The sequence below is a fragment of the Hypanus sabinus genome, chromosome 18, assembly GCF_030144855.1.
Source record: "Hypanus sabinus isolate sHypSab1 chromosome 18, sHypSab1.hap1, whole genome shotgun sequence".
Taxonomy (NCBI): Eukaryota; Metazoa; Chordata; class Chondrichthyes; order Myliobatiformes; family Dasyatidae; genus Hypanus; species Hypanus sabinus.
In genome coordinates, this window is record NC_082723.1 from 64,365,563 (window position 1) to 64,390,878 (window position 25,316).

Consider the following 25,316-nt stretch of genomic DNA (forward strand, 5'->3'; position numbering starts at 1 on the left):
CTCAGTGTGGTCAGCAGGAATTATAACCAACATCTTTTCTCAGTGTGGTAGTTTTCACTCTACACTCCACACTCCTAGTTGTTGTTAAGCTTCTCACATGACAACTCACCACAGTGAGCGTGAACAGTTTAATCAGTTGTTACTACATTCAAAGTACGTTCATTATCAAAGTACATATATCTCACCATATACAACCTTGAGACACATTATCCTGCAGGCATTCACAGTAAACACAAAAAATTCAACAAAATACTAATAATAAATAAGCAATAAATATTGAGAACATGAGATGAAAGTGAGTCCATAGGTTGTGGGAACAGATCAGTGTTGGTGTGAGTGAAGTTGAGTGAACCTTGGTCATGCTCTGTAAATGTCCGTATCCACTCTCCATTTTCATAACTTCCCTCCCACAAGCAGCTACTGACATGAGAGTGATAATGAGTAGTTGGGCTCCTTGCACTGGTTTCAAATCAACAATTTTACAGAAGAGGCTGGTAGAGCAACGACTGGAATCAAGTCTGGAATTTGAAAATTAAAAAAAAACTGCAGGCGCTGGAAACCTGAAATAAAGAGAAAAGTTGCTGGAAGCACTCAGCTGGTCGGGCAGCATCTGTGAACAGAGAAACAGTTAGCTTTTCAAGTCAAAGAACTCTTTCACACAGATGCGGTCCTAACTACAGAGTGCTTCCAACATTTTTAATTTAAGAGTTTGGACCCATGACTGGCAGAATCAGCTGAGTAAATGGATAATATGGTCTCTGTTCCAGAACCTGAAGAGACTGGAATATCAAAGGATAACACGAATGAGGCAGCTTAATGAAGAAAGGCAACACTTTGCTCTTCTCATGAGGAGGAAGCTGGCTCCCAGGGTCAACAGATGGCCTCCCCTACCTCGCACATCTGCCTGGGTAACTTACTCTAATGGAAACTTCTCTCCCCAAGCTGGACACAAAAGCACAAGTACAGAACATATGAACCAGAGCATGGCCAATGGGCAGGCAAACCTTGCTAACATCCAGTCCAAACTGTTAAAGGCAAGTGGAACTGAATTGTACACTGAATCCTATTGAATGACCTAGATAGGGTGCATATAGAGAGGATGTTTCCTATGGTGGGGGAGTCTAAGACCAGTGGGATAGAGGGATGTCCATTTTGAATGGAAATGAGAAGGAATTTCTTTGGCCAGAGAGTGATGAATCTATAGAATTTGTTGCCACAGGTGGCTGTGGAGGCCAAGATATTGGGTATATTTAAGACAGAGGTTGATAGATTGTTGATTGGTCAGGGCATGAAGGGATATGGGGAGAAGACTGGAGATTGGGCTAAGAGGGAAAATGATCAGCCGTGATGAAATGGTGAAGACTCAATGGACCAATGGCCTAATTCTACTTCTCTGTCTTATGGTCTTTTGACCTTGAGTCCTCACTGGCATTCAAAAGAATGAGAGGGGATCACATCGAAATAAAATTTCTGAAAGGGACAGATAGGATAGAGGCAGGAAAATTGGGTCCACTGGTGAATGAGACCAGAACAAGGGAGTAAATTTAGGATGGCAATGAGGAGATGAGGAGGAACTGCTTTTCCCAGAGAGTAGCAAATCTGTGAAAATTCTCTGCCCATGGAGGTAGAAGAGGATAGTTCATTAAATGAATTTAAGACACAGGTAGATCTTTTGCATAGTAAGAGACTTGAGGGTTATAGGGAAAAGGTAGGTGGAGTTGTCCACAATGAGTTCAGCCACGGATTTTATTGAATGGTAGAGCAGGGTTGAAGGGCCAAACAGTCACTCCAGCTCCTCTTTCTTACAGTATATAAATCCAAGCAGCACTTAGTGTTGTAGCTCAAATATTCTTCACTCCATGAGGATTACTTTTCTTTTGCACTGTCAACCTCAGCATCTACCCGACATTGCCAGGACTTTGATGGGAGGAGGATGTGTGGAGCAGGGACTTTGAGTGAAAGCAACACGGCGTATTTTAACACAACTCCGTGTTTTCCTCAGACACTGTGGAGTTGTCAAAATTCCACTCACCAAACAATTGAAATTCAACTGGAATAGGAATTTCTGTCTTTAGGGAGGCCAGCATTTCTGCCTGTGCAAGGTCAGCAACTTCTGCTTTCAAGATTTAAAATTATTAAATGTCATTTCCAGTACACAAGCTTAAAGGAGAATGAAATAATTGTTACTTCAGATGTGATACAGAAAAATAAACACAATGAGATAAAGAATACAATAAACACTGTACATAAGATATCTTATGTACATAGATGGATTGTATGTCCATAAAGTGATGCTAGACACAGGAGTGCCTGTACATAAGTTGACTGACAGGAAATGATAAAGTAGTGGTGGCTGGGGGTGTGGAGGGGTGGGTTAGTGGATAGAGGTGTTAATCAGCCATGCTGCTTGGGGAAAGTAACTCCTTGAGTCTGGTGGTCCTGGCATGGAAGCTACGTAGTGGTGTCAACGCTATGAAGCCTCCACCCTGTTGGGAATGGGACAAACAATCCTTGAGCAGGATGGGCGGGGTCCTTCATGATGTTACTGGCCCTTTTCCATCACCTTTCTGGATATACACTATGTCCTGATAAGTTCTGATAGCTACCTGCAGAAACAATTAAGAAACAAACTGTCTGATTCTGGCCATGACCCTTGAAGCCTGATTTCCCCTGTCAGTGAGACACACACTTTCTTACAACAATCCTCCTCCTCCTCCTCACACATTCACCAACTCTGCTTTCACAGTTCTCTCAGGTGTGGAATTCCAAAGATGCGCAAATATTCAAGAGAAGGTGGTCTCCCTCACCTGGATCCTCGATTAGGAGGGTCCATCACTCTGAAATGATGACCCTCCAGGAGAAATAACCCCTCAGCTTCCCCGACTGAACCTGATGTGGCTTGAACTCCAAACAGGATAAGCCAATTGGCCTTAATAAGTCAAAGTACTGAATACTGTAAGAGATTGGATGTTATGTTGAAGTTGTACAAGACGTTGGTAAGCCTAATTTAGAGAATTGTGTGCAGTTTTGGTCATCTATCTACAGGAAAGGTATCCTAACACTAAGATTGAAAGAGAGCAGAAAAAATTTACAAAGATATTGCCAGGACTTGGTGACCTGATTTATAGGGAAAGGTTGAATAGGTTAAGGCTTTATTCCCTAGAGTGTAGCAGAATGAGAGATTTGGTAAAGATATAGAAAATTGAGGGGTATTAATAGGGTAAACACAAGAACCTCCTTTGAACCCTCTCCAATGTTAGTATATCCTTTCTTAGGTAAGGGACCCCAAACTGCTCACAATAATCCAAATGAGGCCTCACCATTGCTTTATAAAGCCTCAAATTACATCCCTGCTTTTATATTCTAGTCCTCTTGAAGTGAATGCTAACATTGCATTTGCCTTCCTCACCATAGACTCAAACTGCAAATTAACCTTTAGGGAATCCTGCATGTCGCTTTTTTCACTGGCATTGAATGAGACTCTAACTAGAGGTCATAGGTTATGAGTGAAATGTTTAAGGGGAACATGAGGGGGAACCTCTTCACAGAGTGTGGTGAGAATGTGGATTGAGCCACACGCACACAAAATGCTGGAGGAACACAGCATCTAAGAGTAAACAGATGTTCCAGGCTAAGACCCTTCACCAGGACTGGAGAGAAAAAGATGACAAGTCAGAGTAAGAAGGTGGGGGGAGGGGTGGAAGAAATACAAGGTAGTAGGTGATAGGTGAAAGGTGAAAAGGTAAAGAGCTGGGAAGTAGATTGGTTAAAGAAGTAAAGGGCTGGAGAAGAGGGAATTCTGATAGGAGAGGACAGAAGGACATGGAAGTAAGGGAAGAGGGAGGAGAACTAGAAGGAGGTGATAGGCAAGTAAGAGGATGTGAGAGAGGGGAATGGGGAACAGTGAAGGAGAAGGGGAGGCCATCACCAGAAGTTCAAGAAATCGATCTTTATGCCATCAGGTTGGAGGCTACCCAGATGGAATATAAGGTGCTGCTCCTCCAACCCGAGTGTGACCTCATTGAGGCAATAGAGGAGGCCATAGACTGACATGTTGGAATGGGAATGGGAAGTAGAATTACAATGAGTGGCCAATGGGAGATCCCACTTTTCCTGGCAGATAAAGCATAGGTGCTTTATAGGTCCCAATCTACATTGGGTCTCACCAATATGCAGGAGGCTGATTCTCAGAGTTACCTGGACTCTTCCCACCCTGTTACTTGTAAAATTGCCATCGCCTTCTTTCAGTTCCTTTGTCTCCACAGTATCTGCTCTCAGGATGAGGCTTTTCATTCCAGAACTATGGAGATGTACTCCTTCTTCAAATAAAGGGGCTTCCCTCCCTCCACTATCTACACTGCCCTCACCCACATCTCTTCCATTTCAAGCACATATGCCCTCACACCATCCTCCCGCCTCCCCACCAGAGTTAGGGTTCCTTTTGTCCTTACCTACCACCCCAACAGCCTCCATGTCCAGCACATATTTCTCTGTAATTTCTACAATCTCCAATGGGATCTCACCATCAAGCAAGTCTTCCCCCCCCCAACCCCCTGCCGCACTTTCTGCTTTCCACAGTGATTGGTCCCTCCCTACAGATCTCTCTCCTTGTACCTATCATTGCAAGCTGATAAGTTCCCATTCCCATTTCTCTCTCTCACTTTATCTCCTCACCTCCTTCTGGTGATCCTCTTTTCCTTACTACCATGTCCCTCTGTCCTCCTATTAGATTCCCCCTTTTCCTGTCCTTTATTTCTTTCACCAATTGACTCCCCAGCTCTTTATTTCAGCCCTTCCCCTCCCAGTTTCATCTATCACCTACGTCATTTTTCTTCCTCCCCTCCCTCTACCTTCTCATTCTGACTTCTCAGCCCAAAACTTCAACTGTTTACATGCTTTTCCATAGATGCTACCTGACCCACTGAGTTCCCCAGCATTTTGTGCGTGTTGCTTAGATTTCCAGCATCTTCATATATTCCCTTGTGTAGAATGTGATGCAGGAGGAAATGGTGGATGTGGGTTTGATTTCAACATTTAAACGAAATTTAGATAGGTATATGGATGGGAAGGACATGGAGGGCTTTGGTGCAGGTGCAGATTGATCGGACGAGGCAGATTGATAGTTTGGCAGACACTAGGTGGGCCAAAAGGCCATTTTCTTTGCTATAGTGTTCTATGATTCCAATCTGGTCAATATTGCCACAATAAAGCCACCCCTTCTTCCCAGGAAGCACCAAAGAAAGCTTCCTCTACATTATCTCATTATGTACAGTGCATCCTCCTTAAATAAGGTCCCCAGAATTTCATACAATAATCCACATGTGCTCTCTTTGGCACCTCAATGCTTTTGCAAAACACTACTGCTTGGATAATTATCTTGGTAAAACATTTTGGAAGGCTTATCATATGAGGGGTGTTTGATGGTCTAGACCTGTACTCACTGGAATTCAGAATGAGAGAGGATCTTATTAAAACCTATAGAATGTTGAATGGCCCCAGTAGAGTAGATGTGGAGATGTTTTCTATGTTGGGGAGTTTAAGACCAGAGGATACAGCCTCTGAATAGAGACTTCCATTTAGACCAGGAAAAGGAATTTCTTTAGCCAGAGGGTGGCAAATCTGTGGAATTCATTGCCACAGGCAGCTGTGAAGGCCGAGTCATTGGGTGTATTTAAGGTAGAGGTTGATAAACTCTTGATTAGTCAGGGCATAAAAGGATACAGGAAATTGGGGCTGAGAAGGAAATGGTGGAGCAGACTTGATGGGTCAAATGGCCCATCTCTGCTATATCTTACGGTCTTATAAACCACCTTCCTCCTCTTTTCAGGGTTCAACCACTCACCTCACTACAGCAACCAGAAATGTCTACACCTGCTCGTGCGTGAAGCTTCCGAAGCGAGCACATTCCCTCCCAAATCTCCGGTCTGGCTCCTCAGGTTCCGCACTGTAAAATGAAGCTGTGGAAGCCTCATCTGTGTGTTGTAGGAAATCGTTCTGGTTATCACTGGCCAATGCTACTGCAGACTCTCAAAGGTTTCCTGGTTAACTTCTGATGTCCAGCTTCACTTGCGTAAATCTGGTGTGACCCATACATTAGCCACTGGCTACACACTGCTAGTACTTCAGATTAGTAAATAAACATAAACACCTGAGCAAATGCAGTAATATTTGTGCAATTTATCCTAAAAAAAAGCTTGTGGTGTTGATGGTTTAAAAAAAGATGAGACCTGATAAAGGTTGGAGGGATCGTTTCAACGAGCACCCATTCCAGCCAGGATATCCCGGAGGCCAACGTTTAAATTCTGCTTCCCATTCTCACACCAACATGTCTGTCCATGGCAATCCCTACTGCCAAGTTGAGGCTAGATGCACCTTAGAGGAACACCTCACGTTCTGCCTTAGTAGACTCCTACTTGACGGCATGAACATTGAGTTAAAAAACTTTTGGTAACTACTTTGTTTTCTCTTACCCTACCAGACTCATCACCCTATCTCTTTCTCCTCCTCCACATTCTTGATCTGTCTTCACCTACACAATCATCCATCCGATTCATAAGACATTGGAGCAGAATCAGGCCATTTTGGCCCATCAAGTCTGCTCTGCCATTCCATCATGGCTGATCCATTTCCCTCTCAACCCCATTCTCCTGCCTTCTCCCCATATTCCTTCACGTCCCGACTTCTCAATAATCTATCAACCACCACTTTGAACATACTCAATGACCTGGTCTCCACAGCTGTCTGTGGCAACAAATTTTACAGATTCACCAGCCTCTGGCTAAAAAAATTCCTCATCTCTGTTCTAAGTAGCTGTCCCTCTATTTAGAGGTTGTGTCCACTGGTCCTAGATTCCCTCACTATGGGAAGTATGCTCTCCACATCCACTCTGTCTAGCCCTTTCAACGTCCAATAGCTTTCAATAGGATTTCCCCCCCCACCCCCCATTCTCCTGAATTTCAGTGAGTACTGGCCCAGAGCATCAAATGCTCTTCATATGATAAGCATTTCTATCCTGGAATAATCCATGTGAACCTCCTTTGAACCTTCTCCAGTGTCAGCACATCCTTTCATAGATAAGAGGCCCAAAACTGCTCACAATACTCCAAATGAGGCCTCACCAGTGCTTTATTACATCCTTTATTACATCAAATTACATCCTTGCTTTTACATTCTAGTCCTCTCGAAATGAATGCTAACATTGCATTTGCCTTCCTCACCATAGACTCAACCTGTAAGTTCACATGCACGAGGATTCCCAAGTCCCTTTGCACTCAGATTTTTAAAATTTTCCCCACTTTTAGAAAATAGTCCATGCTTTTATTCCTTCTACCAAAGTGCACAACCGTACACTTCCCGACACTGTATTCCATCTGCCACCTCTTTGCCCATTCGCTAATCTGTCCTTCTGCACACTCCCTGCTTCCTGAACACCACCCGCACCTCCACCTACCTTCGTATTGTCCACAAAGACATTAATTCCATCATCCAAATCACTGACATACAACATAAAAGAAGTGGTCTCATTAATCACTTTTCTCGTCTTTGTCTCTTTCACGTATCACCACCCAATTTCTGGCAACATTCCCATTCCTCCCTCTCCCACCTGGATCCACCTATCACCTACCAGCTCTTGCTCCAAACTCACTTCCCCTACTCCCCAATCTTTGTATACTGGCTATCTCTCCCTCCATAGATGCTGCCTGACCGAGTTCCTCCTGCACCGTAGGTGTTGCTCCAGATTCAGTATCTGCAGTCCCTCGTGTACCAACATTTAAAAGGTTTTTAAGCCAAGTGGGACTTGCTGATGTGGGAACCTTGATTAGAAAGGATGAACTGGTCTGAAGGGCCTGTTTCTGTGCTGTGTGACTCTTGGCTGAGACAAACAGTATAAAATCTTGTAAAAACAGGGAGGGCTTTTCTTTCCATCAATGCATTCTGCATGAGACACTTCTGACTGATGTTAGTGTACAAGGATAAAGCTGTATCATAAACACGAGATAGTCTGCAGATGCTGGAAATCCAAAGCAACACATACAAAATACTGGAGGAACTCAGCAGGTCAGGTAGCATCAATGGAAAGGAATAAATAGTCGAGACCCTTCATCAGGACTGAGTAGGAGGAGAAGATGCCAGAATAAAATGATGGGGGGAGGGGAAAAAGGCTAGCTGGAACATGATTTGTGAAGCCAGGAAGGTAGGAAAGGTAAAGGCTGAAGGAGGAGTCTGATAGGAAAGGGGAGTAGACCATAGGAGAAAGGGAGGGAGGGGACCCAGGAGAAAGTAATATGCAGGTGACAGGAGGTAAAAGGTCAGAGCAGAGAATAGAGGAAGGGGAGGGGGTGCGATTTGTTTAACAGAATGAGAAATCAATTTTCATGCCATCAGTTTAGAGGCTAGCCTGCTGGAATATATGATCCTGCTCCTCCACCTCTAAGGGTGGCCTCAGCTTGGCACAAGAGGAGGCCATGGACAGACATTTTGGAATGGGAATGGGAATTAAAATGTTTAGTCACTGGGAAATCCCACTTGTGGTGGATGGTATGGAGGTGTTTGACAAAGCTGTATCGCTGGGGCTGGTCTACAGCTGTACTGGTCAAATTCTGATCCAGCCTCTTGTGGGATTAGGGTGCAGAATTGTTATTTTTATGGGATTTTCCTTATAGTTTAACTTTCTTTGCTATGCTTGCTTATAATTTTTATATAATCACCTATAAACATGTAATTGCTCAATGAGTTTCCCAATGATTGTATTACAGCTTATTACGCATTTTCTATAAGTTTCTCAGTTCTCCTGCAGCAGGTGCCACACCACTTGAAAACAGTTATTTTATATAGGCTAATTGTTATCACTGGAATGGTATTATCTCTCGTCTATGAGATGACGACGACTTTTTTCCCCCTTTTTGTTCTTTGTTCTTCTAACCCTCAATAAAACAACCGGAAGCAATGATTTTTATGCCTCATTCTTAACTTCTAATCCTCTGGGTCGCAGTCACACCAGGATCCAACAATCTAGTCATCCAGGAATTTCCAGAAGCGACGTATATGTCACATATTTCTTCCCTTCACGTGAAAAAGCGAACTGGTGGTAAATGATCCTGCTCAATAGAACATTCTGTGTACCTTGAGCCAGAACCTTACATGGAATTCGTGATGATCAGAACTCATCCCCCACCCTGCTTTGGTCTCAACGCCAAGAGACAGAAATCTCCTGCCTGTGTTTAGTTCCACATCTTCCTAGCTAGTTTTAGCTGGAAGGCGACTCCGGGCAGTATCACTGGTACCAACCTCACAGTTTCCTCCACTTTACAAAGTAGAAGGGAACAGGGAGCAGAGGTTATTCTAACTCCGGATGCAGGGGCAAATTTCTAAAATCCTCTCTGCATTTATTACAAATGTGAGCATTTACAAAAGGGCACAAATTGGTCAAAAGAGACCCAAAGTTTGCGTGTTTGTCCTCATTCCACCCACGGCACAACACCTGGAGTTTAAAACTGTGTCGCAACTCCTTATATCGGCAACCGAAAGGAGTGTGTGAGCTTTGCCAGTGGGTTATTGCATCGATTCCACAGGCTCCAGAGGCAGTCGGAAGAGCAGAAATCCCAGCGGAAGGAGGGGCTTGAATCGAGACCAGTCCGCTGGTGTCAGCTCGCCAAGTAATTCAGTGTCGGGGGTCTTGGCTTCTTCTTCTTGGCTTTCAGTACAGGTGGCAGGGCAATTCTGAAGGCAGTTCTGAATGTAAAATAAAAAGACACTGTCAGCACTCACGATGGGATCCACTGTAATGGATCAAACCCTGAACCCCGCCCCCCCCCCCCCCCCCCAATACTCACTCGCATGTTGTACAAATGGGGCTAAAGTTGCAAAATACTAAAAATTAAAAAGAGAAATTCATTAGAGACTGAACAATGTACAATTAAATGTTTCAACAACTCAGGAAGTGTTTGAGACTCACTGGATAAGCAGACAGAACAGACGTAGCCAATTTCGATCAGGTTTCGATGGCAGAAGCAGGCAGCTCTGTAATCCACGTGAACTGGGGGAGGGAGGACAAGCTGGGACCTCTGCTCCGGCGCTGGCAGGAACACCCACTGGAGGTGAGAGGGGGGTGGGGCAAGGAGGAGAGAGAAACACCCAGAGAATTACCTTCAGAGCCTCAATAACTCCTCTCAGCTGAGGACTTCCTGTTTGGAAGGGAATGTGGGCCTAATATAGACTGAGATACAGGTCCAACTGAACAAGGGGACGGGCTTCCTGGGATGCCTAAGTCACTGATAAAATTGTGTGGAACAGGAAGTTTCTCTCTAGACTTCCTCATCAGGGTTCATGGAGGGTGTCTCAGTCCCTCATCACTACCATGATTAGCACAAGCACAGTGATAACGAACCATCCCATTCCCTGCTGAGGAAATACAGGTGTCCCCCGCTTTATGGATGTTCGCTTTACGCCACTTCGCTTTTACAAAAGACCTACATTAGTAACCTGTTTTCCCATTACAAAGAGGATTTTTGCTTTTGCAAAAAATTTTCCCATGTAAATTAATGGTTCTTTGCTTTGCGCCATTTCACCTTAAGAAAGGTTTCATAGGAACGCTCTACCTTTGTAAAGGGAGGGACACCTGTACAACACATCGTAGGACACAGCCCACCAAACCACTGCGTTAAAATTTACGAATTTCTGGTGAGAGCTGAACTTTGACCTGCCCGGGAGGCAGACCAAGGCAGCAACCATTGAGCAGTAAATCAAACTGGAATCATCTCTGGGAGGGACTTTCACCAGGCAGGGTGGATGCAAGGCTGAGGTGGCATTACTGTGCTGGAGAGGTGATGAAGGATCTTTACTCCTCACAAAATGTTTAATTCTCAGTGTCCAACTTCTCAACATCCTGAAATTCAACAGAGGTTCTGGTGGATCCCAACCCCACACACCCTGTTACCCACTATCCTCCCTCTCCCACACGCGAACACCCACTCTCCCACACGTGAACACCCAACCCAACATCACACACACACATACACAGTCACATCTACCCCCACATGCAACTGCCCCAATCACCCCCCCCCCACATACAAACTCCCATCTACCCCCACATGCAACTGTCCCAACACAGACACACACATCGTGCCACCACACACACAGGTCACCACACTCACCTGTTCTCCCCCACCACACCCAGTCCATCTAGACACACACTCACCTGTTCTCCCCCACCACACCCAGTCCATCTAGACACACACTCACCTGTTCTCCCCCACCACACCCAGTCCATCTAGACACACACTCACCTGTTCTCCCCCCCACACCCAGTCCATCTAGACACACACTCACCTGTTCTCCCCCACCACACCCGTCCATCTAGACACACACTCACCTGTTCTCCCCCACCACACCCAGTCCATCTAGACACACACTCACCTGTTCTCCCCACCACACCCAGTCCATCTAGACACACACTCACCTGTTCTCCCCCCCACACCCAGTCCATCTAGACACACACACACCTGTTCTCCCCCCCACACCCAGTCCATCTAGACACACACTCACCTGTTCTCCCCCCCACACCCAGTCCATCCAGACACACACTCACCTGTTCTCCCCCCCACACCCAGTCCATCTAGACACACACTCACCTGTTCTCCCCCCCCACACCGTCCATCTAGACACACACTCACCTGTTCTCCCCCCCACACCGTCCATCTAGACACACACTCACCTGTTCTCCCCCACCACACCCAGTCCATCTAGACACACACTCACCTGTTCTCCCTCCCACACCCAGTCCATCTAGACACACACTCACCTGTCCTCCCCCCCACACCCAGTCTATCTAGACACACACTCACCTGTTCTCCCCCACCATACCCAGTCCATCTAGACACACACTCACCTGTTCTCCCCCACCACACCCAGTCCATCTAGACACACACTCACCTGTTCTCCCCCACCACACCCAGTCCATCTAGACACACACTCACCTGTTCTCCCCCCCACACCCAGTCCATCCAGACACACACTCACCTGTTCTCCCCCCCACACCCAGTCCATCTAGACAATAACTCACCTGTTCTCCCCCACCATACCCAGTCCATCTAGACACACACTCACCTGTTCTCCCCCACCACACCTAGTCCATCGATACACACTCACCTGTTCTCCCCCACCACACCCAGTCTATCTAGACACACACTCACCTGTTCTCCCCCCCACACCGTCCATCTAGACACACACTCACCTGTTCTCCCCCACCACACCCAGTCCATCTAGACACACACTCACCTGTCCTCCCCCACCATACCCAGTCCATCTAGACACACACTCACCTGTTCTCCCCCACCACACCCAGTCCATCTAGACACACACTCACCTGTTCTCCCCCACCACACCCAGTCCATCTAGACACACACTCACCTGTTCTCCCCCACCACACCCAGTCCATCGATACACACTCACCTGTTCTCCCCCACCACACCCAGTCTATCTAGACACACACTCACCTGTTCTCCCCCACCACACCCAGTCTATCTAGACACACACTCACCTGTTCTCCCCCACCACACCCAGTCCATCTAGACAATAACTCACCTGTTCTCCCCCACCACACCCAGTCCATCTAGACACACACTCACCTGTTCTCCCCCACCACACCCAGTCCATCTAGACACACACTCACCTGTTCTCCCCCACCACACCCAGTCCATCTAGACACACACTCACCTGTTCTCCCCCACCACACCCAGTCCATCTAGACACACACTCACCTGTTCTCCCCCCCACACCCAGTCCATCTAGACACACACTCACCTGTTCTCCCCCACCACACCCGTCCATCTAGACACACACTCACCTGTTCTCCCCCACCACACCCAGTCCATCTAGACACACACTCACCTGTTCTCCCCACCACACCCAGTCCATCTAGACACACACTCACCTGTTCTCCCCCCCACACCCAGTCCATCTAGACACACACACACCTGTTCTCCCCCCCACACCCAGTCCATCTAGACACACACTCACCTGTTCTCCCCCCCACACCCAGTCCATCTAGACACACACTCACCTGTTCTCCCCCCCACACCGTCCATCTAGACACACACTCACCTGTTCTCCCCCCCACACCGTCCATCTAGACACACACTCACCTGTTCTCCCCCACCACACCCAGTCCATCTAGACACACACTCACCTGTTCTCCCTCCCACACCCAGTCCATCTAGACACACACTCACCTGTCCTCCCCCCCACACCCAGTCTATCTAGACACACACTCACCTGTTCTCCCCCACCATACCCAGTCCATCTAGACACACACTCACCTGTTCTCCCCCACCACACCCAGTCCATCTAGACACACACTCACCTGTTCTCCCCCACCACACCCAGTCCATCGATACACACTCACCTGTTCTCCCCCACCACACCCAGTCTATCTAGACACACACTCACCTGTTCTCCCCCACCACACCCAGTCCATCTAGACAATAACTCACCTGTTCTCCCCCACCACACCCAGTCCATCTAGACACACACTCACCTGTTCTCCCCCACCACACCCAGTCCATCTAGACACACACTCAACTGTTCTCCCCCACCATACCCAGTCCATCTAGATACACACTCACCTGTTCTCCCCCACCACACCCAGTCCATCTAGACACACACTCACCTGTTCTCCCCCCCACACCGTCCATCTAGACACACACTCACCTGTTCTCCCCCACCACACCCAGTCCATCTAGACACACACTCACCTGTCCTCCCCCACCATACCCAGTCCATCTAGACACACACTCACCTGTTCTCCCCCACCACACCCAGTCCATCTAGACACACACTCACCTGTTCTCCCCCACCACACCCAGTCCATCTAGACACACACTCACCTGTTCTCCCCCACCACACCCAGTCCATCGATACACACTCACCTGTTCTCCCCCACCACACCCAGTCTATCTAGACACACACTCACCTGTTCTCCCCCACCACACCCAGTCCATCTAGACACACACTCACCTGTTCTCCCCCACCACACCCAGTCCATCTAGACACACACTCACCTGTTCTCCCCCACCACACCCAGTCCATCTAGACACACACTCACCTGTTCTCCCCCACCACACCCAGTCCATCGATACACACTCACCTGTTCTCCCCCACCACACCCAGTCTATCTAGACACACACTCACCTGTTCTCCCCCACCACACCCAGTCTATCTAGACACACACTCACCTGTTCTCCCCCACCACACCCAGTCCATCTAGACAATAACTCACCTGTTCTCCCCCACCACACCCAGTCCATCTAGACACACACTCACCTGTTCTCCCCCACCACACCCAGTCCATCTAGACACACACTCACCTGTTCTCCCCCACCACACCCAGTCCATCTAGACACACACTCACCTGTTCTCCCCCACCACACCCAGTCCATCTAGACACACACTCACCTGTTCTCCCCCCCACACCCAGTCCATCTAGACACACACTCACCTGTTCTCCCCCACCACACCCGTCCATCTAGACACACACTCACCTGTTCTCCCCCACCACACCCAGTCCATCTAGACACACACTCACCTGTTCTCCCCACCACACCCAGTCCATCTAGACACACACTCACCTGTTCTCCCCCCCACACCCAGTCCATCTAGACACACACACACCTGTTCTCCCCCCCACACCCAGTCCATCTAGACACACACTCACCTGTTCTCCCCCCCACACCCAGTCCATCTAGACACACACTCACCTGTTCTCCCCCCCACACCGTCCATCTAGACACACACTCACCTGTTCTCCCCCCCACACCGTCCATCTAGACACACACTCACCTGTTCTCCCCCACCACACCCAGTCCATCTAGACACACACTCACCTGTTCTCCCTCCCACACCCAGTCCATCTAGACACACACTCACCTGTCCTCCCCCCCACACCCAGTCTATCTAGACACACACTCACCTGTTCTCCCCCACCATACCCAGTCCATCTAGACACACACTCACCTGTTCTCCCCCACCACACCCAGTCCATCTAGACACACACTCACCTGTTCTCCCCCACCACACCCAGTCCATCGATACACACTCACCTGTTCTCCCCCACCACACCCAGTCTATCTAGACACACACTCACCTGTTCTCCCCCACCACACCCAGTCCATCTAGACAATAACTCACCTGTTCTCCCCCACCACACCCAGTCCATCTAGACACACACTCACCTGTTCTCCCCCACCACACCCAGTCCATCTAGACACACACTCAACTGTTCTCCCCCACCATACCCAGTCCATCTAGATACACACTCACCTGTTCTCCCCCACCACACCCAGTCCATCTAGACACACACTCACCTGTTCTCCCCCACCACACCCGTCCATCTAGACACACACTCACCTGTTCTCCCCCACCACACCCAGTCCATCTAGACACACACTCACCTGTTCTCCCCACCACACCCAGTCCATCTAGACACACACTCACCTGTTCTCCCCCCCACACCCAGTCCATCTAGACACACACTCACCTGTTCTCCCCCCCACACCGTCCATCTAGACACACACTCACCTGTTCTCCCCCCCACACCGTCCATCTAGACACACACTCACCTGTTCTCCCCCACCACACCCAGTCCATCTAGACACACACTCACCTGTTCTCCCTCCCACACCCAGTCCATCTAGACACACACTCACCTGTCCTCCCCCCCACACCCAGTCTATCTAGACACACACTCACCTGTTCTCCCCCACCATACCCAGTCCATCTAGACACACACTCACCTGTTCTCCCCCACCACACCCAGTCCATCTAGACACACACTCACCTGTTCTCCCCCACCACACCCAGTCCATCGATACACACTCACCTGTTCTCCCCCACCACACCCAGTCTATCTAGACACACACTCACCTGTTCTCCCCCACCACACCCAGTCCATCTAGACAATAACTCACCTGTTCTCCCCCCCACACCCAGTCCATCTAGACACACACTCACCTGTTCTCCCCCCCACACCGTCCATCTAGACACACACTCACCTGTTCTCCCCCCCACACCGTCCATCTAGACACACACTCACCTGTTCTCCCCCACCACACCCAGTCCATCTAGACACACACTCACCTGTTCTCCCTCCCACACCCAGTCCATCTAGACACACACTCACCTGTCCTCCCCCCCACACCCAGTCTATCTAGACACACACTCACCTGTTCTCCCCCACCATACCCAGTCCATCTAGACACACACTCACCTGTTCTCCCCCACCACACCCAGTCCATCTAGACACACACTCACCTGTTCTCCCCCACCACACCCAGTCTATCTAGACACACACTCACCTGTTCTCCCCCACCACACCCAGTCCATCTAGACAATAACTCACCTGTTCTCCCCCACCACACCCAGTCCATCTAGACACACACTCACCTGTTCTCCCCCACCACACCCAGTCCATCTAGACACACACTCACCTGTTCTCCCCCACCATACCCAGTCCATCTAGATACACACTCACCTGTTCTCCCCCACCACACCCAGTCCATCTAGACACACACTCACCTGTTCTCCCCCACCACACCCGTCCATCTAGACACACACTCACCTGTTCTCCCCCACCACACCCAGTCCATCTAGACACACACTCACCTGTTCTCCCCACCACACCCAGTCCATCTAGACACACACTCACCTGTTCTCCCCCCCACACCCAGTCCATCTAGACACACACACACCTGTTCTCCCCCCCACACCCAGTCCATCTAGACACACACTCACCTGTTCTCCCCCCCACACCCAGTCCATCCAGACACACACTCACCTGTTCTCCCCCCCACACCCAGTCCATCTAGACACACACTCACCTGTTCTCCCCCCCACACCGTCCATCTAGACACACACTCACCTGTTCTCCCCCCCACACCGTCCATCTAGACACACACTCACCTGTTCTCCCCCACCACACCCAGTCCATCTAGACACACACTCACCTGTTCTCCCTCCCACACCCAGTCCATCTAGACACACACTCACCTGTCCTCCCCCACCATACCCAGTCCATCTAGACACACACTCACCTGTTCTCCCCCACCACACCCAGTCCATCTAGACACACACTCACCTGTTCTCCCCCACCACACCCAGTCCATCTAGACACACACTCACCTGTTCTCCCCCACCACACCCAGTCCATCGATACACACTCACCTGTTCTCCCCCACCACACCCAGTCTATCTAGACACACACTCACCTGTTCTCCCCCACCACACCCAGTCCATCTAGACAATAACTCACCTGTTCTCCCCCACCACACCCAGTCCATCTAGACACACACTCACCTGTTCTCCCCCACCACACCCAGTCCATCTAGACACACACTCACCTGTTCTCCCCCACCATACCCAGTCCATCTAGATACACACTCACCTGTTCTCCCCCACCACACCCAGTCCATCTAGACACACTCACCTGTTCTCTCCCACCACACCCAGTCCATCCAGACACACACTCACCTGTTCTCCCCCACCACACCCAGTCCATCTAGACACACATTCACCTGTTCTCCCCCACCACACCCAGTCCATCTAGACACAAATTCACCTGTTCTCCCCCCCACACCCAGTCCATCTAGACACACACACACACACCTGTTCTCCCCCACCACACCCAGTCCATCTGGACACACACTAACCTGTTCTACCCCACCACAGCCAGTCCATCTAGACAATAACTCACCTGTTCTCCCCCACCACACCCAGTCCATCTAGACACACACTCACCTGTTCTACCCCACCACACCCAGTCCATCTAGACAATAACTCACCTGTTCTCCCCCACCACACCCAGTCCATCTAGACACACACTCACCTGTTCTCCCCAACACACCCAGTCCATCTAGACACACACTCACCTGTTCTCCCCCACCACACCCAGTCCATCGAGACACACATTCACCTGTTCTACCCCACCACACCCAGTCCATCTAGACACACACTCACCTGTTTTCCCCACCACACCCAGTCCATCTAGACACACACTCACCTGTTATCTCCCCCCCACACACATACCAACACTTTATCCTCTACAGCACCTGTTGTCTCTAAAGGGATCCCACCACTGAACATATATTTATCTACCCCCCCTGAATCCACTTTCTGCAGGAATCGCTCCTTCCACGATTTCTTTGTCCATTCGTCCCTCCCCCACTGATCTCCATTCTGGCACTTATCCCTACATGTGGTCCAGGTGCCTGTTCATCTCCTCCCTCACCTCCATTCAGGGCCACAAACAGTCCTTCCCGGTGAGGCAACACTTCACCTGTGAATCTGCTGGGGTCGTCTATTGTGATACATTGGTGAGACCCATCGTAAATTAGGGGAATGCTTGGTCGAGCACTTCCGCACCATCTGCCAAAAGAGGGACTTCCCAGTAGCCAAACATTTTAACTCCCATTTCCATTCCAACATGTCAGTCCATGGTCTCCTCTTGTGCCAAGATGGAGGAGCAACAACTTATATTCCATTTGGGAACCCTCCAACCTGATGGCATGAATATCAATTTCTATACCTTCGGGTAAACAAATCCTCGGCCCCTTCCTCTATTTCCCACTCTGACCTTTGACCTCTTCTCTCCTGCCTGTCACCTCTCCCTTAGTTCCCTCCTCCTTCCCTTTCTCCCATGGTCCACTCTCCTCTCCAGCCCTTAGCTTTCCCACCCACCTAGCTTCATCTATCACCTTCCACCTATCCTCTTTTCCTCTCCCCACCTTTTTATTCTGGCTTCTTCCCCCTTCCTTCTCAGTCCTGAGGAAGGGTCTCGGCTTGAAACATCGACAGTTTATTCACTTCCATAGCCTGCCCGGACCTGCCGAGTTCCCCAGCATCCTATGTGTGTTGCTCTGGATTTCCTGCATTGGCAGAATCTCTTGTGCTTATGATTTACCACCACCCCCACCCCTCCACCATACACACACACGCACACACACACACAGATAAACCACATTTCCCGTCCACAAATACACACACACAACCCCACCCCACACACACACACACACACCTACACGGATAAACCGCATCCCCCCCCTCCCTACACGCACACCTGTCCACACATACACCAACCCCCTATCCACACATTACACCCTCCCCCACCATCCACACATTAACCAGATCCCCACCCACACACACCACTTTACTCCTGTCCCCTGCCCCCTCAGGCACCAGCAAACTCCATGAATAAGGATTCGCCTTACCAGTAGATACTGGGTGATTGCTGACAGCTGTGGTAATTTTAAATATAATCCGCCGGTTATATCCGTAGCCTATGGACAGGGAAAAAAGCCCAATTAAACAGATCCAAGTGTGTTCCAAAATCCCTGTACTCCAGTTACAGAACCTCGGACTAATCAGCAGTATAGCTCTCAGTGTCCTGGTGGTAAGAAAGAGACCAAACCTCCCCGACACCCACACTCCCAAGCTGAGACAGTCTGGATGGGGGTGGGGGGGGGGGGGAAATGTCCAAATGATACTGTGCCAAAAGATCACTTCAGCTGAGATACGGGCAGCACGGCTCCACAACACAGAGCCAACAGCAGCTGCAATAACCAAGAGGCAGCAACACAGAGAACACCAGGGTGACATCAATAGATCCCGCTCCACGACGCAAAGACCACCAGAGCAGTTACTTGAGGATGTGATAGTGCACGCTGATGAAGGTAGAGCAGTGAATGCGGTGTATATGGATTTTAGTAAGGTGTTTGATATGATTCCCCATGATAGGGCCATTCAGAAGGTCAGGAGGCATGGGATCCAGGGAAACTTGGCTCAGTGGATTCGGAATTGGTTTGTCCACAGAAGGCAAACAGAAGGTGGTGTAGGTGGAATGTATTCTTTCTGGAGGTTGGTAACCAGGGCTGTTCCACCTGGATCTGCTCTGGGATCCCTGCTCTTTGTGATACTTATAAATGAGTTGGATGAGGAAGTGGAAGGGTGGGTTAGAAGTTTGCAGATGACACAAACCTTGACAGGGTTGTGGAGAGTGTAAAAGATTGCCCTTTGGAGTGGAGCATGAGAGGTGACTTGATAGAGGTATAACAGGTTAAGAGAGGCATAGATAGAGTGAACAATCAGCACCTTTTCCCCAGGGTGGCAATTGATAGGATGGAGAGTTGGGTGGAGAAATGGCAGATGGAGTTCAGTCCAGAAGATTATGGAGTGATTCACTTTAGAAAATTTAATTTGAAGGCAGAAGACAGGCTTAATGGCAGAAGTCCTAGCAGCTTGGAAGAACAGAGAAATCTTGGGTGTCTGAGTTTATAGATGTCACACAAGCTGATATGGCAGTTAAGAAAGCGTATGATTTGTTGGCCTTCAGAAGTTGGGAGACTGAGTTCAAGAGATGTGAGGTAATACTGCAGCTCTATAAAACTCTGGTTACACCAAACTTGGAGTATTGTCTTCATTTCTGGTCGCCTCTTTATAAAACGGATGTAGAAGCTTTAGAGAGGGCTCAGAGGAGATTTGAGAAAGGCTGAGTGAGCTAGGGCTTTTCCCTTTGGAGTGGAGCATGAGAGGTGACTTGATAGAGGTATAACAGGTTAAGAGAGGCATAGATAGAGTGAACAATCAGCACCTTTTCCCCAGGGTGGCAATGGCCAATACCAAAGGACATCCATTTAACGGTGTGGAGGAAAGTTCAGGGGAGATGTCAAGTTATATTTTACAGAGCATGGCGAGTGCATGGAATGGAGTACCCAAGGTTCACAATAGCAGCATTAATAGATTTTAAACGTATTTAATAATGTCACACATATCAACGCTGGTGCCAGAGGGACAGAGTATTTCAAGAGATAGATGAGGTATCAATCAAGCTGCAATCTTTGATGGTTGAAATCCAAAATTTGATAGAGAATAGGAAGCTGAGATCAAATGCACAGCCAGACTTCATCCCAGGGCAGACCTCGAAGAGGCATAATTTTAATGTAATTGGAGGAAAGTACAGGTGGAATGTAACTGCGAAGGATGGTCTCAAACCCGGCTGCAAAAGGAGGAAGGTTGGGCATGGGGCTAGCAACCCAGAGCTACAGAAACAGCAACAGAAGCTCCAATGACCTCATCCCTGGGAGAGGAAGGATCTTCGAAGATGGGGCTACACCTTGAAAGAGTGGCCCAGGACAGAGGACTCTAATAAACACGAAGTACACTGCAGATGCTGTGGTCAAAGCAACACGTACAACAAGCTGGAGGAACTCAGCAGGTCGGGCAGCATCCGTGGAGATGAACAGCCCTGCCCCCTCGCTCTTCAGTCCTGACGAAGGGTCTCGGCCCGAAACGTTGACTGTTCGTTTCCACGGATGCTGCCCGACCTGCTGAGGACCCTAACAAGCTGCTGTCAGCAGCCTAAACCCCAGTAGGGGTGAAGGCCTGAAGAAAAAGATGATCATAGGAGGATGGTAGAAGTAAATGTGTTTTTTTTACACAGAGAGAGGTGGGCATCTGGAAAGTACTGCGGGGTAGTGGAAGAGTCAGATACTGAAGTGGCACTTAGGGGACTTTTAGATCGGCACATGATTGTAAAAAAACAGTTATGGGGCATGGAGGAGGGAAGGATTAGATTGAGGTTTATATAAGTAGGTACTATACATGGCAGAACAAAGGACCCATACTGTGCTGTACTACTCGATGGTATATGTGAGAAAAGGTGTTTTTGTGAGGTGCGCTCTGATACAGATATACTTCACATGAAACAGACAGTCTCTATCTAAAGCATCAACCCTTACTTACCTGCTGCAGGAGTCCAGAATCAGAGTCCAGAATGCATGCATCGATCACAATATTCTAAGAGAGAAAGAATCCAGATATTTGTATTACACTCTGCCTGGCTTATTCCCCATCGTTAGCAGTCTTTCCCTCCACTCTAACCACCGGAAGTGTACCATCTCTAAACGTACAACAAACTGACTGGAATATTCCCCACTGTAAACAGTCTCTCTCTACCCCACCACAGAAATATACCATCTATAAATGTACATCAGTTATCCAAACTTCTGTGTCTCCATTTCTCATACCCTCAAGTGATCTCAGTCAAGGGGAGGAGTCAGCAGGTACACTGTGCAATACGGACACATATCCCCATTGCTGGATTAAACTCTTTAATTGTTATTTTATTGCAGCTTAACAATTAATTATCTGTTTGTGTGTTATATAACAACTTATATACATGTAACTGCTTAGTATATTTCCTAGTGGTCACAGTATGTATATGCAGTTGTTCACTGTGCCCCTTAATGGTTACAGTTCTTTGTATTCTCTTGGTATTGCATTATCTGAATACTGGGTATCTGACTGCTTGACTCTTTGCTGCAAGTTTAAAAGGAACGTTTCTTATCTCTGGCTGTAAAAAGAGTCAATCACGTGGCAGCCCCATTTTTTTTGTCTTCTCTCCATTTTCAAGACCACTCTCACTGTCCGTGTCTCAATTTTCTCTGCTCTATTGACCCTTAATAAACAACAAAATTTGTGCCTCCTTCCTGATCTCCAAAAGAACTGTGGATTAAAAACATGAGAATCCCACACTGCGACATCCTGGAAAAGCAATTCTATTCCATCAACACTATCAGAACTCGCTCAACAGAGGTGTAGCAATTGACCTTCATCCTCTCAGGGTCAGTTCAGCAGGGACCCTGATGAAGGGTCTCAGCCCAAAATGTCAGCTGTTTATTCCTCTCCATGGATGCTGCCTGACCTGCTGAATTCCTCCAGTATTTTGTGTAAGTTGGGCAATAAATGGTGTCTTGGTTATGACTAGAAGAGAGGAGATTCCCAGGGTTGAGTCAGTGTCCCAGACTCACGGGAACATAATCCATGCAGGTCACTTGTATAAATATCAGTTATAACATGTGCAATGCATCCGACATTGCTGAACCAGCACAAACATTCATACATCTCACTTTCCGTCCAGGTGGCCTCCAACCTGATGGAGTGAACATCGATTTCTCCTTCCAGTGATTTTTTTCCCCCTGCGCCTTCACTCCCCTTCTATTCCTCACCCTGGCCTCTAACTTATTCTCCTCACCTACCTATCACTTCCCACAGGTCCACTTCTCCTTCCCTTTATCAATGGTCAAATCTCCTCTCCGAACAGATTCCTTCCTCTCCAGCCCTTTACCTTTTCCACTCACCGCTCTTCACCTATCACCTTCCAGCAATCCTCTTTCCCCTCCCTTGACCTTCTTATTCTGGTGATTTCCCCTTCCTGAAGAGGGGACACGGTCCAAAACGGTGACTGCTTATTCATTTCCATAGATAGCACCTGACTTGCTAAGTTCTTGCAGCATTCTGTGTGTGTAACTCATACAAAGTATGTTCTTCACTGCTACGACAGGCTTTAATATCTCAGGATAACTAACAGCTTCTGAAACAAACTGCGGCAAAATAAATCTACTGACAGCCCATATTCTGAAGCATTAACCAGCCTGAAAATGAACACTGCCAACCTCCATTGGGGCTAATGAGTGATTACACAGACTACTGTGACACCGACCCACACGGACACAGACTACTGTGACACTGACCCACACCGACACAGAGTGGAGTGACACTGACCCACACGGACACAGAGTGGAGTGACACTGACCCACACGGACATAGAGTGGAGTGACACCGACCCACATGGACACAGGGTGGAGTGACACTGACCCACACCAACACAGAGTGGAGTGACAGTGACCCACACCCACACAGAGTGGAGTGACACTGACCCTCACTGACACAGAGTGGTGTGACACTGACCCACATGGACACAGGGTGGAGTGACAGTGACCCACAGAGACACAGAGTGGTGTGACAGTGACCCACACGGACACAGAGTGGTGTGACAGTGACCCACACGGACACAGAGTGGAGTGACAGTGACCCACAGCCACACAGAGTGGAGTGACAGTGACCCACAGCCACACAGGGTGGAGTGACACTGACCCACATGGACACAGAGTGGAGTGACACCGACCCACAAGGACACAGGGTGGAGTGACACTGACCCACACGGACACAGAGTGGAGTGACACTGACCCACACGGACATAGAGTGGAGTGACACCGACCCACATGGACACAGGGTGGAGTGACACTGACCCACACCAACACAGAGTGGAGTGACAGTGACCCACACCCACACAGAGTGGAGTGACACTGACCCTCACTGACACAGAGTGGTGTGACACTGACCCACATGGACACAGGGTGGAGTGACAGTGACCCACAGAGACACAGAGTGGTGTGACAGTGACCCACACGGACACAGAGTGGTGTGACAGTGACCCACACGGACACAGAGTGGAGTGACAGTGACCCACAGCCACACAGAGTGGAGTGACAGTGACCCACAGCCACACAGGGTGGAGTGACACTGACCCACATGGACACAGAGTGGAGTGACACCGACCCACAAGGACACAGGGTGGAGTGACACTGACCCACATGGACACAGAGTGGAGTGACAGTGACCCTCACGGACACAGAGTGGAGTGACACTGACCCTCACTGACACAGAGTGGAGTGACACTGACCCTCACTGACACAGTGTGGAGTGACACTGACCCACACGGACACAGAGTGGAGTGACACTGACCCACACGGACACAGAGTGGTGTGACACTGACCCACACGGACACAGAGTGGAGTGACAGTGACCCACATGGACACAGAGTGGTGTGACACTGATCCACACGGACACAGAGTGGAGTGACAGTGACCCACACGGACACAGAGTGGAGTGACACTGACCCTCACTGACACAGAGTGGAGTGACAGTGACCCTCATGGACACAGAGTGGTGTGACAGTGAACCTCACGGACACAGAGTGGAGTGACACCGACCCACACTGACACAGAGTGGAGTGACAGTGACCCACACCCACACAGAGTGGAGTGACAGTGACCCACAGAGACACAGAGTGGAGTGACAGTGACCCACAGAGACACAGAGTGGTGTGACAGTGAACCACAGAGACACAGAGTGGAGTGACAGTGACCCACACCCACACAGAGTGGAGTGACACTGACCCACATGGACAGAGAGTGGTGTGACAGTGACCCACACGGACACAGAGTGGAGTGACAGTGACCCACACCCACACAGAGTGGAGTGACACTGACCCACATGGACACAGAGTGGTGTGACAGTGATCCACACGGACACAGAGTGGAGTGACAGTGACCCACACGGACACAGAGTGGAGTGACAGTGACCCACATGGACACAGAGTGGTGTGACAGTGACCCTCACGGACACAGAGTGGAGTGACACTGACCCAC

The 25,316-nt window shown here is 49.0% G+C and overlaps 1 protein-coding gene across 1 annotated transcript in view; it reads right to left on the reverse strand.

Moving 5' to 3' along the window:
* Positions 1-9,087: 9,087 nt before the first annotated feature.
* gtf2h3 (general transcription factor IIH, polypeptide 3) overlaps positions 9,088-25,316 on the reverse strand; it is a 33,878-nt gene continuing 17,649 nt past the window's right edge. The window contains exons 9-13 of the mRNA XM_059994542.1: positions 21,787-21,840; positions 19,257-19,325; positions 9,956-10,091; positions 9,834-9,870; positions 9,088-9,732 (exon numbers count right to left, since the gene is read on the reverse strand). Coding sequence (XP_059850525.1) covers positions 9,645-9,732; positions 9,834-9,870; positions 9,956-10,091; positions 19,257-19,325; positions 21,787-21,840 — 384 coding nt within the window. The 3' untranslated portion in view covers positions 9,088-9,644. The remainder of the gene's footprint in view (positions 9,733-9,833; positions 9,871-9,955; positions 10,092-19,256; positions 19,326-21,786; positions 21,841-25,316) is intronic.